The sequence below is a fragment of the Carassius gibelio genome, chromosome A7, assembly GCF_023724105.1.
Source record: "Carassius gibelio isolate Cgi1373 ecotype wild population from Czech Republic chromosome A7, carGib1.2-hapl.c, whole genome shotgun sequence".
In the NCBI taxonomy this organism is placed as follows: Eukaryota; Metazoa; Chordata; class Actinopteri; order Cypriniformes; family Cyprinidae; genus Carassius; species Carassius gibelio.
This window is the reverse complement of record NC_068377.1, coordinates 32015220-32033590: the sequence shown is the minus strand read 5'-3', so window position 1 is coordinate 32033590 and position 18371 is coordinate 32015220. Positions and strand designations below refer to the sequence as shown.

Sequence of the window (18371 nt, the reverse complement as noted above, 5' to 3'; positions counted from 1 at the left end):
GGAAAACAGGAACAATGCTTATCCGACTGGTGATCAAGAACTTGCAAGGTTAACATTTACAGCAGGCCATGGGATTTAGATGTAGCACTCGCATGTCTTGAGTTAACACAGTGCAAAAGTAAACTGTATCAGTAAATACTGAAACAACTCACACGCACCCAAAATAAACACACTGCTGTCAAAAGCAAACGGCTAACACAAACACAATAACTGTGAACCATCTGTGAACTCTTTTTCTCTCGACTGATTCAAATTACGTTCAACTAAAAATAATATTATGCAAAATATCCATTGCAAAGGAATCAGATAGACATTTCAAAGTTGAATGGGAGTTGTTTTCAACTCTACAGTCTATTTCGGTTAAGAAAACAATGAAATCTCATCTAATGTCTGTTAATATTTTCTAAATGCCTCAGATTTGTCTAATCTTTTTGGACTGACTTTTAAGAAGTTTCAGTGGTGTTTCAATTGATTAAACAATATGCATTTCATAAAACCTTGATTTCACAAAACGGATGGAGACCGAGTCATTGTAGATCCCAGATATGAGAGAAATGGATGTTTACCATGAGGCCGAGGTCATTTCTGCAGAGTTGCCCCGGGCTGTTCATGTGGCTCAGGTTTTGGTACAGTAGCTCAATGAGAGGCAGGTACAGCAGACAAATGCGGGCTTGCTGGTTCTGTCATCAGATGAACGGAAACAGATGATTATGAAACACTGTAGCAGAAAAAATGGTCACCAGTCAAAGACGGCAGCTGTTTGTTTTACGGTGTATATTTCGTTTATGAAATCAAATATTCCATGATTTTAAATAATGCAGAAATAAACTTTTTTTTTTTTTTTTTTTTGCTACAATACACAATTCAAAAATATTTGTGTGGTTTTGGCTAAATGGCTGATAATTGATTAATGGTCCAAGTCAAAATAACCCAAGCCTCTATCAGTGTTGTTTCTGTCCACTATAAAAACTATAACAAATATTCTTTGTTTACTCAAAAAGGCTGGAATAAAATGAAATATAACTAATAGATTTAAAAAGAAATTACCTTACAAAGCTTAAACAAAAATGGAAATTTTAATTAACTTGACAACATAAATACATTTAAGTTTAAGTAATAAATACACTTAAATGGAAACCGAAATAAATATATCATTTTCAATAATAATGAAAATCTCAAAAGCAAATAAATAAATATTAAAAATAAAAGATAATTCAAAATAATGTTATATAAATAATACTAAAATGAACCTTTTTCTCAAAGATATTTTCTAAATTATACGAGAAATAACACTGTTTACTTGAAGGACATGAGAAAATGGTCTATAACTAAAAATAACTATTAAAATAAAACCACTAGGCTAAAGACTAAACTTCTAAGATTTTGGGAAATATTCCAGGAATGACCCGTCACATATGTTTTTAGAAAACGAACGTCATTCTTGTCATTTTTATGATGGTACTCATACAGTTAAGCAGGTTTCATACAGAATCGGCTAAAAACCAAACCATATTAGCTTCTAATGTTCACTGTCTTCTGGAAACTATCCCATGGTTATCCCAGAGGTTCAGGCACCAGTAGTGACTAAGTCATGTAAAAAACAATTGAGAACAGATCATAAACAGATCATAGATACTTCTCAAGAAATGCGATTGCAGCAGGAGCTCGAGAGCTATGTCTGTGCTAACGATCTGGAACTTCGATCTAGACTCACTGAATCTGGCATTTGCATAACAGACAGACGTCTGTGAGAGATGAATGCAAACACAATGTGCAGCAGTTATTTACAGTGGTGACAAAGATACAGACATTACTGAAGGATTTCTTTGCATTGTTGTCGGCCGCCCTCCTTGATAAAAGGTAAAATGCAAATAACACACATTTCAGTAACAGCGACCTGCTTATGCATTGGGGTCATCTCAAATAAACTCCTGCATCCCTGTGCATGTTGTACAGAAAAGTTTAACTGCACTTATTTGTGCTGCTTTGTATTAATTAATATATTAATAAAATATACCTGATAAATATCTAAATTTAATCTGGTTTTTCATTACTTGACTTGGGTTTAGAATACACAAAACATCCAAATAAACAAGATTTTACATTTTCAGAAGCCTATGTGAGATACCATGATGTGTTAGATACAACTCCAATTCCATTTTTTTCCTTTTTTTTTTTTTAAGGGTTGCTTGTTTTTTTTGCTGCTAGACAAAATCAGCAAATTTGTTGGCTTAGAAAATAATAGCACACCTCTCTTCAAAGTGCGGCATGATTTGAGCAGTCTTTAATGTCTGTCATCTGTCATATGTGTGGGTTAAAGTTACATCACATCCAACATTGAAAAATGTCTCATCATGTATTCACCCAGAAGTGTCTTCTGTGGAACAAACTCAATGTTTTCTTTTCTCCTTTTCTAAACCATTGCTTCTGGCCAACTGTCATACAAGTTCACACTCGACACAAACGTCCCAAGTGAAACTCGTGACATGAGTTTCAGCATTATTTCCCGGGAGTTTAACAAGGAGTTCATGCCATGCTTCACAATGTTCTGAATGAAGAAATGTTTCAAAAAAACTTTAAGTAACCGTATTTCTCGGACTATAAGTTGCATCTGAGTATGCATCAGTCCAAAAATACGTCATGATGAGGAAAAAAAACATAAGTCGCACTGGACTATAAGTCGCATTTATTTAGAACCAAGAACCAAGAGAAAACATTACCGTCTCCAGCCACGAGAGGGCGCTCTATGTCTTCAGTGTAGACTACAGGAGCACAGAGCAGCATCTCTGGCAGATAGAGCGCCCTCTCGTGGCTGGAGATGTTAATATTTTTTCTTGGTTAATTTCTTTCGGTTCGTTTCAAATTAATTTTGATAAATAAGTCGCACTAGAATATAAGTCGCAGGACCAGCCAAACTATGAAAAAAAGTGTGACTTATAGTCCGGAAAATACGGTAATAGAATTTTCACACATATCTATTGTTTCGCTTCAGTTTCATCAACTGGAGTTGCATGGATTATCGTTTGTTATTTGCATGGTTGTTGTTGAATTACATGGATTGATAGTTTTTTTTTTGGAATGATGATTTTTCATTTTATCAGCTTTTTGTCGTGCTTCTCCATTCATCAGGGCTGCACCTCTGTAATTGGATACTATTATGCATGTGTTTATAAGAGCAAAACAATCTGATTGGCCAGTAATGCTAGTTTGGTTGAGAGTGAAAGCTGCTCCTCTCATACGTATGATAGGCGAACTTGTTTACTCGAAAGTGATATCAATCAACAAGATTAAAAAAAATTTAAATGTAGGATTATTTTTCTGGAAATCTAGCACAGTGCCACAGAACTTTAACCCCTGAATGCTATTAGTAAACAATACTAATTATGACTTATGGAGACTAACATTAACATTATTAACATGACAGTTATGTAAAGTTGCACATGCAAAACCGCAATCTCTCTTCTGCGAACAAAGGTTGATGACACCTGTCTATTCAGCAGCAGCAGGGACGGGAATTGTCCGGTCCTTTCTAAAACAATACGAACGTTTATGAAATTATTGAACACCTTAGAAGCATTGTATCTGTCGTCCATGGCATGTTTGATCATGAGGTTCTTGAGTGCAGCCACAGCCAGTTGTCTGATCTCTGGGCAGCCCTGGAGTCCATCGGCCACCTCTCGCAGCAGCAGACCCACCAGGAAATGATTTTTGCAATAATCCTCTGTCAGGCTGTACTCCAAACTCTGATCTGAAACACATGATTTCACTGTCGGCAATGTTCCACACTAGTTTTATATCTTTTTTCATTATTATTTATAGCATTATGCAGTATTATTGTAATCCGTGTGGCCTTTTATTAAAAATTAAGTAGCAACACCTTTATTTCATGCATCCTCAAGATGCAATACTTTTAAAGATGCATATATGCAAATGGTGCTTAACATACAGGTGTAACAGGTAACACGATCTGTGATAGTGAAAATCATCCAGATGAAAAGACAGTGTCTAGGGTTTGATGGCTGAAAACTCTCAAGTGCTTTTGGGAAGCAGACTCCACTGCATTCCAGACATCAAACATCAACAGAAACAGAAACCAGTGACAGAAAAATCCTGTGCTTATAGTGAAAGCATTTCTTTTTATTGGAAATAGGCCACGCAATTATAAATAGCCTTCTTTAGCAATAAAACCAAAGTTTTGATGAAAATATTCATCCTCTAATGACAAGTAGCTGTTCACGTACAATTGAAAATTCAGTCTATTTTGACTCTTAAGTTGCTTTATACATGCATGCTGTTATTGATTCCGTGGAACACAAAAGGAGAATGTTTAAAGAATCTTAACACAGTGACAAGTGGGTCAGAGAACCAACCAGTCTTTTGAGCAGGTTCGTTTTCAAATAGGACTAAAGGAATTCAATTAACTGATTTCGTGATTTAGCTTCAGAAAAGGAGAAGATTTTAAGTCTGTTCCTCACAAAGATGACAGAAAACATTACGAAATATTACAGTTTTTGCTGTATCTACGATCAAATTAAAGCAACACTGGTAAGCATGAGACTTCTATGGAAATCCTTACATTTTTGAGTGGTAGTGTTTGTCTACAGCGTCAGTTTTGGAGATTTAGTCACTGTGAATCCTTATTGAATTGAAAAATGCTACTTAAATACATTAATTTTTTGTTCCACACAAGAAAGTAAGCAATTCGGTAAATGTAATGAGTAAATGATAAAACGTGTTTTTTTTTTTTTTGTTTTTTTTTTTAAGATCTTTTATATTCCCTATATTCTGAATTGGAAACAGAACAGCCAAATTTCCTCAAATTGTCCTAAAACAATAGTAATAAAAACCAGACAGCAAGTGCACACAAGATGTTTCTGCACTCATTCTGCATGTGTAGTATTAATAAGTTAAAAAGGGCAAGTGCAGAGAGTACAAGACAGACAAATAAAGGATACACTTCATTAAAGCAACAAACATCTCAGGTAGCATGAAAACCCTGCCCTTTTAATTTCTGTGGTGTAAAAGCATTCCAAAAATCCTGTCACATGACACATTTAGTCATTAAAGTTAATCAGAGCAAAGCAAATATGTTACGCTTGGTTACAGAAAAAGCAAAGGCCTCAACCTGAAGTATCAAATGCAGTTAGACAGTGATTGATGAATGATGCAGGAGCAGAGCAAGGCAATTAGTGGAGTTATCAGGACGATTATCTGGTGACTGGAAGTGCGTTTGCGTCGGCATTGATCGGTATCACCTACCTACGACACCAAAACGCTCCACCGCATACGAAATTAAATCTGAAATAATAAATAAAAGGAAGCAATCATGCAGGATTGCTATTATCAGTGGTGGAAGTGAAGCTGTGAGGGTGTGTGGCTGTGTTTGAAACGGACTAGTACTCACTAATGAATACTGAAAACTACATACTTCCTTTCATTTGTTTCTTTATTTATTTTGAAATGGATTTTAAATGGTTAATTATGCATTATGTAATGACAAACATTTCAAAGAACAGAATGCTACATTGTTGCACATTTAACCCTTAGGGGACTAAGCCCTTTTTGGTCCGTTTTCTCTATTTTTACATTTCGGCTTATAAACCATATGTAATGAGGATGGACCACCATGTATTTGGTATCAATGGATTCAGAAGACCCTAAGCTATCATAAGCATGCATGCAATAGGTCTATAAAGTAAGTATGAGTGAAAAATTGTACAATAAACTAGAGAATTTCAAAGACGAAAATGAGATTTTTGTCATGTATTACTGAAAATCCTTCCTCACACAACAATAGTTAAAAGTTTTTGACCCAAAAATATATTTTTCAAACTCTTTGCTTGACAGAAATGGGTTAATGTTCAATCAAATGTGTAAAGAACAAATAAATAATTAACTTTATTTACAAACAGTCCTAGGCGTTTTTTATTTATTTTTGGGACTAAGCCCTTTTTGGTCTGTTTTCTCTATTTTTATATTTGGGCTTATAAATCATATGTAAAGGAGATGAAACACCCTGTGTTTGGTATCTATGGATTCAGAAGACCCTAAGCTACCATAAGCATGCATGCAATATGTTTATATAAAGGAAGTATGAGTGAAAAATTTTACAATAAACTAGAGAATTTTAAAAACGAAAATTAGATTTTTGTCATTTATTACTGAAAAACACACAATATAGAACAGTTTTTGAACAAAGAAAATATATTTTTTCAAACTCTTTGCTTGACAGAAATGTGTTATTGTTTAATCAAATGTGTAAAGAACAATTAAATAATTAACTTTTTTTAAAAACAGTCCTAGGCATGCCAGTGAGCAAAGAAAGGCCTCTCCAGGCCTTTCCAGTAATTGTTCCAGAGCTTGTTCTGCCGTAAATCTTTTACTGCTTGCCATTTTGATAAAACAGTTCTGTAATAATGCTGTATCTCTCTCGAATTTATCTCTTTGTGCTCGCTAACACTCCGATCGCTCTCTGTAACACTCCGATCGCGTTCTGCTTTCTCCACCCTGATGCTGATTCTCTGAACGCTTATTGATTACATGTCTTTTACTATAGTCCAGCCAGCTTTTACAAGGCTACAGCAGAGCTACTACAGAGTCCTCTGAATGGCTAGAAGACATAACCTTCCTCTGATTGGGTAAGAAAAAGACTCCTCCCAGCGGCAATTTTTCCATTGGCTGTTGTGTGTTGAATCTGCCTAGCACAATCGTTTTCATTGGCCTGTTTACGCAGTGGTATTGCGCAATAAGGGAAGTGTTTAATATACAAACTGGACACCGCTGTTTTCAGCGGAATCTGAGGAAGACGGCAAAAAAAAACACATCTCTCTAGCATTAATAGTTTTTGAGATAACTACACATTTGTAAAAGTATGCCATTTTGGCCGGTACCGCCCAATCCGTCCCCAGAGGGTTAATTCAGCAAATTAAATTATATATTTTATTAAGGATGCATTAAATTGATCAAAAGTGAGACATTTATAATGTCGCTAAAGATTTCTATTTTAATTATTCGAGTTGAGCTCTTATTTTCCATCAAAATGTTCAAATTTACAACACTGACAGACAGCAACAAAAGCATCAGATGTGCTGAATGAAAATGCAAATGCATTCTCTGCCATTAGGTGGCGCTTTTCGACAAAGAGAAATACAGTGTAGTTTTAATCACCTTTTGAAAGGGGTGTATAGTCTAAATATGTTTGTGTGTGTGTGTGTGTTTCTTTGTGTGAATATGTATTAGTTTCATAAACTACAGGAAAGCCACAGTTAATATAATATTTTTCCTTCATATCTTTTGACTACATCAAAGCCAAATGCAATCATCACTGACTGATCAATGATACGCATCATTTGTGAGAAGTTTTTCTTTTGTGGTTTGTGCCACTAGAAACTAGGCATGACATCACTCTGCCACCTGCAGCATTTCTCCCGCTGAAAATGAAGTGGGAAGTGCTGGAAATTCAGCTTTGCTATTACAGGAATCAATTATACTTTAAAATATATTAACATAGAAATCGTAAACATGAACTCTGCTTATGGTGAGACTGGAATAGTTATCCATGCTGATTGACTGAAGGTTTTAGTAAAAGGAGAGCGTTTTTGGTGAAACTGATAAGCTCATGACTACATGAGTTTCATGTTACATGCGTTATAACTGTATTGCTAAATTCTGTGTTTAGGGGAAACTTTTAGGGCAAAATATTCAGATTCCTGCACAAATGATATGTTAAGTTTAAGTGCCATCACGTGACATTTAAATCCCTGTGTGGCTGGTTTTCAGGTTCGAGTTACATGGCATAATGAATGGAGCTGCTAGCAGATCTTAAAGTGGTGAAGTTGTTAAAGGGGGATGTAGGGGAGGGTAAGTCAAGCGGGGTGGGTGGAGGGTGGAGAGACCTACCTTGAACTCGCTGCAACTTGGTTCGGCCAAAAGCCATGGGCAGGTTTAGAGGAATGTAGTGCTCGTGGTTGCACACCGTCATAAGGAAATCAAACTTCATCTCTGTAAGTGCCTGCAAACATTGCGTAAAAAAAAAAAAAGATGAGTGCGATGCTGGAGAAGCTGGTTTGGAGATCTAGATACAGGTCAGAGCAAAACAGACAAGATAAAACAGATTTAATCGCAACAGCGTATCTGTACAAGCTCTGACAAGCTGTTTTAACTCACATCCGATTTCAGCAACACTTATTAACACAAGTTCATTTTTAAAGTACAGTAAGCAGGTTTGAGTCAGATGACCAAATAGAGCGAGAAGGTGAATAAAAGTACAGCAGTTTAGATTAATAATGGGGAGCAAGTCCATCAAGACATTACACTGATATTACACTGAATACTACAATAAATAGTTTTCAGTTCTACAAGTGAATTTAGCCATTACAACAACAATGTGCAGTATGAAGAAGTGATGTTTTGAGTTTTGAAGAAGATTAAATGTACTTCAATATTATTGGTCATTAAGGGTAGTAAATCATATTAATTATTATTAAAAGATAATACTGCAACTAATTCTACTGCCATACTAATAATATACAATGCACTATAGATTGATGAGCTGCTGGGTTCATGAAAATTAATCACATTGTCTGCGTTCAGTCAAACTGATTTGCTGAAATCAAAACAGGGACGGTAATAGATCAGCGCCATTTGTGCATTATCCCCGCCCACTACCGGAGAAACCGGCTTCTGCTTCTGCTAATTCTAAATGAACTCCATTATTTTAACAGGAAAATACAACAAAGAATAAAGTTTACATATAGCGTGTTGATTCAGCATGGTAAGACTCTCTCTCACTCTGTGCATGTGTGAGAAACAGCGCTATCAGTAAAGCGATGGTGAGTCGTGCGCCCTCACACAGAGTTTACAGTTCGGCAAATACAGGTGTACTGTGCGTCCATTGAGATGTATTGAAAAGTACAGATCGCTTGATGGAGAGAGAACTCTGAAGCGCTCAGTGAGTGTTCAGCGAGTGGAAATGTGAACACACACACTGGCGAGGAAAATCTAAGAATTTATTAGCCAATGGCTAATGATAGACATCTTTTAGTCACATTGAGTAAAATTTAAAATGCAAGTAATTTACTCGCAATGTAGAGGGTAGAATACACATGCTTTCAAAAAATAATTATAATAAATAAATAAAATAATCAACCATTTTCTGAAATTCATAAAATTCAAACATCAACAAAAAAACAACTCAAACAAACTGCTTCAGAAAATCTGGTTTTGTGAAAAGCACTACAATAAATTAATTTAACAGTTTTCAAATCGAGATTTTGTATACACAAATATAGTTCAGTGTTAATTTATTGTTTAGCATAATTTCCACTGAAATATGAGGTTTAATTAGATATTCATTACTATTAAAAATACATATTTTGCACCCTTTAAAAGCATGTGTTTATTTCTCGACAGGCTGTGGCACATAGAATTTGCAAGAAAAAATGAGTCATGCATGATGTTATGATAGGATAATCCACAATAAAACTATCAACATCACAGAAGATGAGAACAGAGAAACTATTCAGCATTCCTCTATGAGTCACACCCATTATCTGGATGTCTGTCTGTCTGGACTCCTCAATAGGGTTGTGACGGTGAGGAAATTTTCCACCCGTTAATCGGCGCGTGACAACACTGATAATACCGGCATCACCATGGGGGTGGGGGTGTTTCCACTTTTCCTTTTAAATAGCTTGTGAAAGCGCAGTACCCATTTTACTTTCACTTATGAATTAGCGGTAGTTTGACGTCAATTGCTTGAATGCAACAACAAAATACAGGTGCTTCTCAATGATTTTAAAATGTCGTGTCAAGTCACCTTTATTTAAATAGCACTTTAAAAAAAATACATTGCGTCAAAGCAAATTAACAAGGTTCATTAGGAAACAGTGTGTCTATAATGCAAAATGACAGTAAAAAAAAACAAAAAACTGTTTATTTCAGTAATTCAACTCAAACTGTGAAACTTGTGTATTAAATAAATTCAATGTACACAGACTGAAGTAGTCTTTGGTTCTTTTAATTGCGATGATTTAGGCTGACATTTAACAAAAACCCAACCAATTCAATCAACAAATCTCAACAAATTTGAATACTTCATAAGACCCAAAAAAAAAAAAAAAAAAAAAAAAACATTTTTAGTGAATTGTTGGGCTTCTGGAAAGTATGTTAATTAACTGTACATGTACTCAATACTTGGTAGGGGCTCCTTTTGCTTAAATTTCTGCCTCAATTCAGCGTGGCATGGAGGTGATCAGTTTGTGGCACTGCTAAGGTGGTCTGGAAGCCCAGGTTTCTTTAATAGTGGCTTTCAGCTCATCTGCATTGTTTGGTCTCTTGTTTCTGATTTTCCTCTTGACAATAGCCCATAGGTTCTCTCTGGGGTTCATGTATGGTGAGTTTGCTGGCCAATCAAGCACACCAACACCATGGTCATTTAACCAACTTTTGGTGCTTTTGGCAGTGTGGGCAGGTGCCAAACCCGGCTGGAGAACGAAATCAGCATCTTCAAAAAGCTGGTCAGCAGAAGGAAGTATATTAAGTGCTCCAAAAGTTCTTGGTAAACCGGTGGAGTGACTTTGGTTTTCAAAAAACACAATGGACCAACACCAGCAGATGACATTACACCCCAAATCATCACAGACTGTGGAAACATAACACTGTACTTCTAGCAACTTGGGCTAAGAGCTTCTCCACCCTTCCTCCAGACTCTAGAAACTTAGTTTCGAAATTCTCTTTAAATAACAAAGAAAAAACATTGAGCCAGACTTTAGACCAGGTTTGAGTTGTCTATGGCGCAGTCTATTTTCAGTCTATTTTTAAAATAGCAATGCACCTGAACGCACCTCTTTTTTAGACCAGCACGCCCATGGGCGCAAAAATGAGCTAAATTAATTGACGTGGCTCTTTATGGGAAAATGGCGCCGGACTGAAACTAGCAAACACACTTGTGCTGCACCTTGCTTCACATTGCGCCGGGTGTATGATAGGGCCCTCTGTGTTTATTTTGACACAGAACAACTCTATGGCCACATCAATCGGGAGACTTTTCATATGCGCACTTTAACTTCACGTCAGTGTCATGCGCTAGATGAGCAAGTGCGGAAATGGTACAGGTGACAAGCGAACTTATGTCAGTAAAAATAATTTTCAAACGTTATATTGTGTTCATAGCACTTGCTCTTCAATAGCAAGCACAAATGCAGCAGTCTGTAGTCTTTAACATTTAATATTAAAGTTATGTCATGAAGCTATCAAAAAAGTTATTAAAGTTGCTTTAAAACTGTGCATGCATGTAATTATTTGTTATATATGAGTCACATTTAAGAGCATTTCTCAGTTGTTTTCAAAACAGTCCTGGAGCAGCCCAGCTGTCTCCTCATCTAACACAATGATTCAACCGGTCAGCATTAGTAGACTTTAGACATTTGATCTGAAGTGGGTCAGAAAAGATAAAGAGTTTTGAGAAAATATGTGTGTGCCAGAAGTGTTCAGCAGCAGCTTTTAAAGTAATAGCAGCCAAAATAATCTAATAACCCAGCTGCTGAGATGTCTGTTCATAAAATCAGAGTTTTAAGGATTCATCTATATTTAATATAGAATTTAGTCTTTGATAACTTTATTCAATTTACATATTTCCTACTTGCTGAAGGGCACAGGTTGCAAAATATGACATTTTTGAGGATTAAGTTAACTTTTTTAAAGTCTAATAAATGTAAAAAATTGACAGACCTCAATTATACAGTAGTGTTGAATGGCTATAGTCAATGATTAGTTCTTTAAGGGATAGTTTTTTAATATAACTCCAATTGGATTTGGAATTGGAAACTAGTAGGTCATATACACCTAAAATAGATGACTTGAGGGTAAATTATGGGGTAATTTTTATTTTTGGGTGAACTATCCTATTAGGGTATTGGGGAGGAAAAAACAATTTCCTAGAGATATCGGTTTCTACATTAATTTGAAAATAGAAAGTAAAATTATTGCCGTATAAAAGTATATTTAAAAACTTTAATTCTAGGTGGGATTAGTTGCGATTAATCTCCGATAACAATTGATTAATTTGTTTTTTTTTAATCGATTGACACCACTAATTATGACACTAATGTTACCTTGAAGACCACCAGGTTGATTTGATGCAAAAAAAAAAAAAACATTTAGTCATTTACCAATTAATATGATCAACCCACTAAATAAATGTAAGTAGCATTGCTTTGACCATGTAATGTACATTGAATTATTTTGCCTACCTTTGGATCTTTCAGGCCGAAGCCACACATGTAGTCATTTATCAAACTGAAAGCAAATCCTCGGTTCATGAACGTAAGGCAGCGCTGTGAAGGGGGAGAGTTTCAGTCAGAACAATGTAATGCCTTAAAATGAGGTCATGTGAATAATAAATAAATAAAAATTATATAGTAAAGAAAGAGGCACAATAAAACTTTACACATATTATTTATGAACAATAAAAAACGTGTTTGGTTAAACTCTAGTGCCAGGGACAATTAGGAGAAAGAGAAGCATGTTTAACTTTGGTTTAAAGTCTTGATGTTGGCCAGACATTCAGTCAAATCTTAGCTTGGCTTAAGATCCAGTAGTGACATTTACATTACAACACACTGGTCCAAATGTTGAAACACTTCAAATTATAGCTATTATTAAATGAAACTGATCAAATTGCACCAATCTACCAAATTTGATCACTTCAGTTTAAATATTAGTGTGAATGGCATTTGAAAAAGCCATGATTGATAGGTTAATATACAACTACAGGATATTTTTCATAGAAAAAAAAAAACCTTCTAGTGGCACAAACTGCAAGAGATTTTAATGGTTGATATGTATCATTGATCATTAAGAGATTATATCATTCTCAAACAATCATTACGTTTGGCCTGTATGTGGTAAAAAATATAGAGGAAAATATGAAATACGAAATTTGCTGTGATTTTCCTGTACATTATGCAACTGCTTTACAAATTCACACAACCCTTCTTAAGTTTGAGGTCAGTGAGATTTTTTAAATGCCCCCTTATTTGATCCAAAGTGCAGAAAAACATTGATATCGTGAAATATCGACAGATGAATATTTGAATTTTTAAAATGTATTCCTGTGATGACTTTTCAGCTGCCATTTACTCTTCAGTGTCACATGATCGTCCAGGAATCATTTTAATATGCTGATTTGCTGCTCTAGAAGCATCTCTTATAATCAATGTTGAAAACAGTTGTGTTGTTTACCTCATTGAGGCATTAAAGAGTTAAGCCTGACCTTAAATAATAAGCCTGACCATACTAAATACTACAGCTCTAGGGCTGACCTTGATGAAACAGGCCAGGCTAAAGTTGATGCAGCGGGCCTCCTCTGGGAACTTCTCGTAGGACATTGTAATGTGAGGCATGATTGACAACAGCAGAGACTGCAGTGCTTGGTGGAATGATTCTGGAAACCTCTGGGCTCGCGGCATCTGCAGGAAATGTACAGTAGAGGCGGTTTCACATTCTTAACTGTCACATAGAGTCATTTGTAAGAAAAGTAGGATTTCAGCTGTTAATGCCTCTATATATTCTAACCGTATGCAAGTCCAATTTTAACAACCTTTTTCTTGAGTGTCATGCAATCTACGTATTGTGCTGAAGGCATGTTTGAACAACAGACTTTACAAACAGCCTTTAAATGACACACATAAGTCATGATTTCAGTTATGCAAATAGCATCGAATAGCATGTCAGTAAGGTCTGGACATGTTTAAAATAGCCTGACATGAAGTTGGAACTGTTAAACACACACTGTACATGCAAAAGACAACTCTGTGTCAACAGTAGAGTGCAGCGCAGCTCGTGTTCCTTGTTTTGGAGTTTGAAGGGTGCTCCTTCACAGATACCGTGATCATGCAAACTTTTTAGAATGAGGAAGTTAACCGCATTCTATGTACAAATGCCAAAAGTGGAAAACAACATCCTGCTCGACAGCCCAGGATTATTTACATCCAGCTACTTTTAATTGTGTTTTACTAAGGACGATGACTAAGAAAAGGAAGTGGAAAGTAAAGCCCTATACACTCCTCTAAGATAACAGATGGCTGTTAATTGATATTAAATTTCTTTGATAGTGATTTAAAGTGTAAAGTATGTCAGCGGGTTATACTAACTTTCATTCTGTTACCATCCTGGAGGTACTGTGCCATTGACTTTGCGATGGTCTCAAAGAAGAACCAGGAATACTGTAATATAAGACAAAAAGAAAAAAGACTTCATACAATAACACAGATAAACGTCATATATGAGTGCCTATAAAGTATCACATGATCCGTATATCTAATATGCTTATTTGCTACTCAAAGAACATTTCTCTTTATTATCAATCATACATTTTTAGGATTATCTGATGAATAGGAAGTTTAAAAGAGCTGCATTTATTTGAAATAGAATTATTTTGTAACATTTTAAATTTGATTCATTTAATGCATCCTTGCTGAATAAAAGCATCAATGTTGTTCAGGGAAAAAAATGATCCTCAAATCTTGTACAGTAGTGTAACATGAAATCTATTTAACATAATGTTTAAAAAGAATAATAATATTAATGTATACCATATCATATCACAGGAATGTTCTGAATGCGTGCCACTAGATATAGATTTTAAAACATACACATAAAAGTATACAATACCACAACATAATCACACAAGTAAAGCAAACTGAAAGCAAACTGCATTGCAGAAACAATGGACTCATTGTTCTACAACAGTACGCTGTGATCTCCGACACCAGTCAAACTAGTATTCATATGAAAAAGCATATTCCCTCAAATCTAGTTCCAAGAAAGCTCTGAGAACTGAATACCAAGAAAATGGTTACGTAAAAAGACTATTAAATATATTTATGAAAAATTATATAAAAATACACATAAAACCAGTCAAAAACCAAGTCTTAAATGGCTTGATATACTTCAAACAAAGTTCGGGGCTAAAAGAAGTTCAAAAAGGCAGAGCGACGGAATACTGTTTTTTTTAAACATTCCGACACCCCCGCGCTGCTGGAGACGGGTGTAGATTAATATAAACATGTGACACAACGCTCACGTGTATCCCTTAAACACAACAACGATGAAGTGAAGAAGAGTAGGCGATCTAGGTGTGAGACGGACAATAATGGCCAGAATATTATAGACAAAAGAATAATGTTTAGTCAAGTATCATGTTTCCAGGACAAAAAAAACCCCATAATCAGTCCTTTATGAGAAGAGTGAATGTCTCATGGCCTGAAAACTGTAGTATAATCTGGAAATTTTCATTTATTAAACTGGATAAATTGTTACACCTTTTTAAATTTTATGTGATGTCATGATTTACTTTTGATAATGTTAGTTTGGCATTTCATTTATTGTATACCCTTTAAATTTGTTTATTAAAAGAACAACAAAAGCAGCAGAAGAATTGCGTAAAATTTATTTAAAACACATGTATTTGGTGCTTGCTAGCTTTTATTTTTACTCTTTCCTTTCATTCTTTTCATGGATTTGGAAAACTCGTCTCTGGTGTTTCTCAGCATCGCTTCTGGAACAATTTCGGGTCTTCGAGACCAAGCTTCGTTGCAATTTCTTTCTAGGAATTAAATGCGTTCTCTTTCTCTGAAGTCTGTCTGCGAGCTATCGTACAGGTTTTGGATATATTTGTGGCTATTCGACACTCCAGTGTATTCATGTTACTAGGGACTATGCCTAAAATATTTTTCTTTCTTGCCTGACCTCGGTTGAATGAAAATATAACGTTAAGGTTAAGTTTCAGAACACACCCACTGCGTAATCTCCTCGGACCAATGGAGGCTCAAAGGTGTTTAGGAGCCAAAACAAACTCTTCCAGAAAGTTCGCTTTGGTCAGCTGCTTCAAACTACCGAAACAAACTCAAAATGATCTCGTTTCAGCCTGATATTGTTTGAAAATACATCATATCAGTTCATTTTTCAATTTCGTTTTGAGCATATGGGGGCCTTGAGTCACTGGGGTATATTTGTAGCAATAGCCAAAAATACATTGTATAGGTCAAAATGATAGATGCCAAAAATCATTAGGATATTAAGTAAAGATCATGTTCCATGAAGATATTTTGTAAATTTCCTACTATAAATATCAAAATGTAATTTTTGATAAGTAATATGCATTGCTAAGAACTTAATTTGGACAACTTTAATAGTGATTTTCTCAATATTTAGATTTTTTTTGCACCCTCATTTTCAAATAGTTGTATCTCAGCCACATATTGTCCGATCCTAACAAACCATACATCAGTCGAAAAGCTTATTTATTCAACTTTCAGATTATGTTTACATCTCAATTTTGATGAATTGACCCCAAGACAGGTTTTGCTATCTAGGATCACTTATGAGGCGAGTCGGGTGCATTGATTTGAAGAGACTGAGGAAGGTCCAGTGGCACTGACTACATGATTCTGAAATGTTATATGTAAATATTTGGGTTTCAATGGCCATATCATGATCTGTTTTTTGGAACAACCCACTGATTCCTCATAACTTACTTGGATAATAAACCGCAGTTCTGAAGTGACTCAAAAGGCTAGAAAATAAACCCAACAGTGCCATCTGCTGTGCAAAGAGAGTAGCTCATACTCTGAACAGCTCGGTCACCTTGAGGAGTTTGTTGCAGGTGTTGGAGTCTGCCGTTTGTTTGAGGATGACCGTCACTGCTGTAGCCAGAACTTCATGTGTCGAGTTTTCCGAAGTTGCATTGTTGATCCGAAACACATACTGCAAAATATAACATTAGGTCAAAATAAAATAAAACACTGATTTTGACATTTAAAAATGTAAATTAAATAAACTAAATCAGAAGAGTACAAATGGTCGAGTATGATCAGATTAACAAATGTATAGAAAAGATAACAGGGAGCTATGATGTTGTACCTTCAGAAATGAGCGCAAGTAGTTCTCCAGCTCGGCCTCATGACACTGAGACACCATGTGAATGATTACCCTGGGACAAACAGAGGCATCTGATAACATAGCAATCCTATACACTTAAAAAAACCATTAAATAAGGAAAAATATTGCCCTAAACAACAAATGCATTCATAGGTTGCTCTGCATACAAAACAGAAATACAGAAGCTGGTGTCTTTCTGAGAAGACAAATGAAGTGGCAAATCACCGTGTGGAGTTGACAGCAATGTCTAGACCCTCCTTGCTCGGCATCGTGAGGATTTCAAAGAGCTGAACGAACACCGTAGGCAGAAACTTGATGATGACCGGAGTCTCGACTGCATGCAGGCACTTGGAAATGAGAAGAATTTATGTTACACTGAAGGCTGGAGTAATGGCTGCTGAAAATTCAGATTTCCCATCAGAGGAATAAAGAGCATTTTAAAATAGATTCAAATAGAAACAGTTAATACTGGGTAATTCATAATATTACTGTTTATCACACATATGCAACCAGACTAGGCAGACAACATTTTTTAACAGTAGTGTAAAATATGTGCTCACCTTTAGGTATTTGATGAGTTCAGCGGGACTGCCCTGAGATGTTGACCTCATCAGCTGGCAATACTGGAAGAAATTGTGGAGGTGCAAATCCTGGATGTACGAGAGTTACTAGATTTAATGCTTTTATTTTACAGAACACTTCATTACTTTCAGTTCAGTACCATCCTTAGATCAGATTGACATACCTGAGTGTAAATTGTTGATGCTACATACGCTCGGACTTTAAATAATGGTTTGGCATTCTCCACCCATTTGATGTCTGGGGAAGACTGCAAAAAAAACAAAAAAAAAAAAACACACAAAATGACTGAATGAATCAGTGTATTAATCAATTCAAGTAGCCAAACCATCAATGAACAAATGAACCAACCAACAAGCAATGCATTTTTAGAGTTAGTGTTGCTGAAAGGAAGATCGTACCTTTTTTGAGTCTTGGCTTTTGTCATACATGTAACCAGCTGGTAGATTGGCAGACACAGGGAGCTGTAGTTCGGAGGAGTGTATTCTGCCATCCTTCAATAAAGGAGTCCAGGAATAACCCACTGTAGAGAGCGAGAGTTAAAGGTATATTCCTCACACACACACACACACACACACACACACCACCACCACTCGACTGTAATCCATTCGTAATGTTTTCAAAAAGAAGTCTCTCATGTACATTTTGGCATTTATAAAAAATATTATTACAACTTAAAATAACTGTTTTATATTTAAACAAAGCTGAATTTTCTGTCTTTAGTGGCACGTGATGCTTCAAAAATTATTTATGCTATAATATGCTGATTTGCTGCTCAAGAAACATTTCTCATTATTCTCAATGCTGAAAACAGTTGAGCCGCTCATTATTTTTATGGAAACTGTGACAAT

General features: G+C 35.6%; 1 protein-coding gene across 2 annotated transcripts in view; it reads right to left on the bottom strand.

Moving 5' to 3' along the window:
- LOC128017257 (dedicator of cytokinesis protein 11-like) overlaps positions 1–18371 on the bottom strand; it is a 66401-nt gene that overhangs the window by 26653 nt on the left and 21377 nt on the right. Inside the window, exons 21-33 of one of the 2 annotated variants that reach the window (XM_052602553.1) lie at positions 17922–18043; positions 17687–17770; positions 17502–17591; positions 17167–17288; positions 16924–16993; positions 16648–16767; positions 14154–14225; positions 13323–13469; positions 12252–12335; positions 7900–8011; positions 5260–5298; positions 3567–3748; positions 567–680 (exon numbers count right to left, since the gene is read on the bottom strand). In XM_052602553.1, the coding sequence (XP_052458513.1) occupies positions 567–680; positions 3567–3748; positions 5260–5298; positions 7900–8011; positions 12252–12335; positions 13323–13469; positions 14154–14225; positions 16648–16767; positions 16924–16993; positions 17167–17288; positions 17502–17591; positions 17687–17770; positions 17922–18043 (1358 nt within the window). The remainder of the gene's footprint in view (positions 1–566; positions 681–3566; positions 3749–5259; positions 5299–7899; positions 8012–12251; positions 12336–13322; positions 13470–14153; positions 14226–16647; positions 16768–16923; positions 16994–17166; positions 17289–17501; positions 17592–17686; positions 17771–17921; positions 18044–18371) is intronic. The other variant, XM_052602554.1, reaches the window with a different exon arrangement.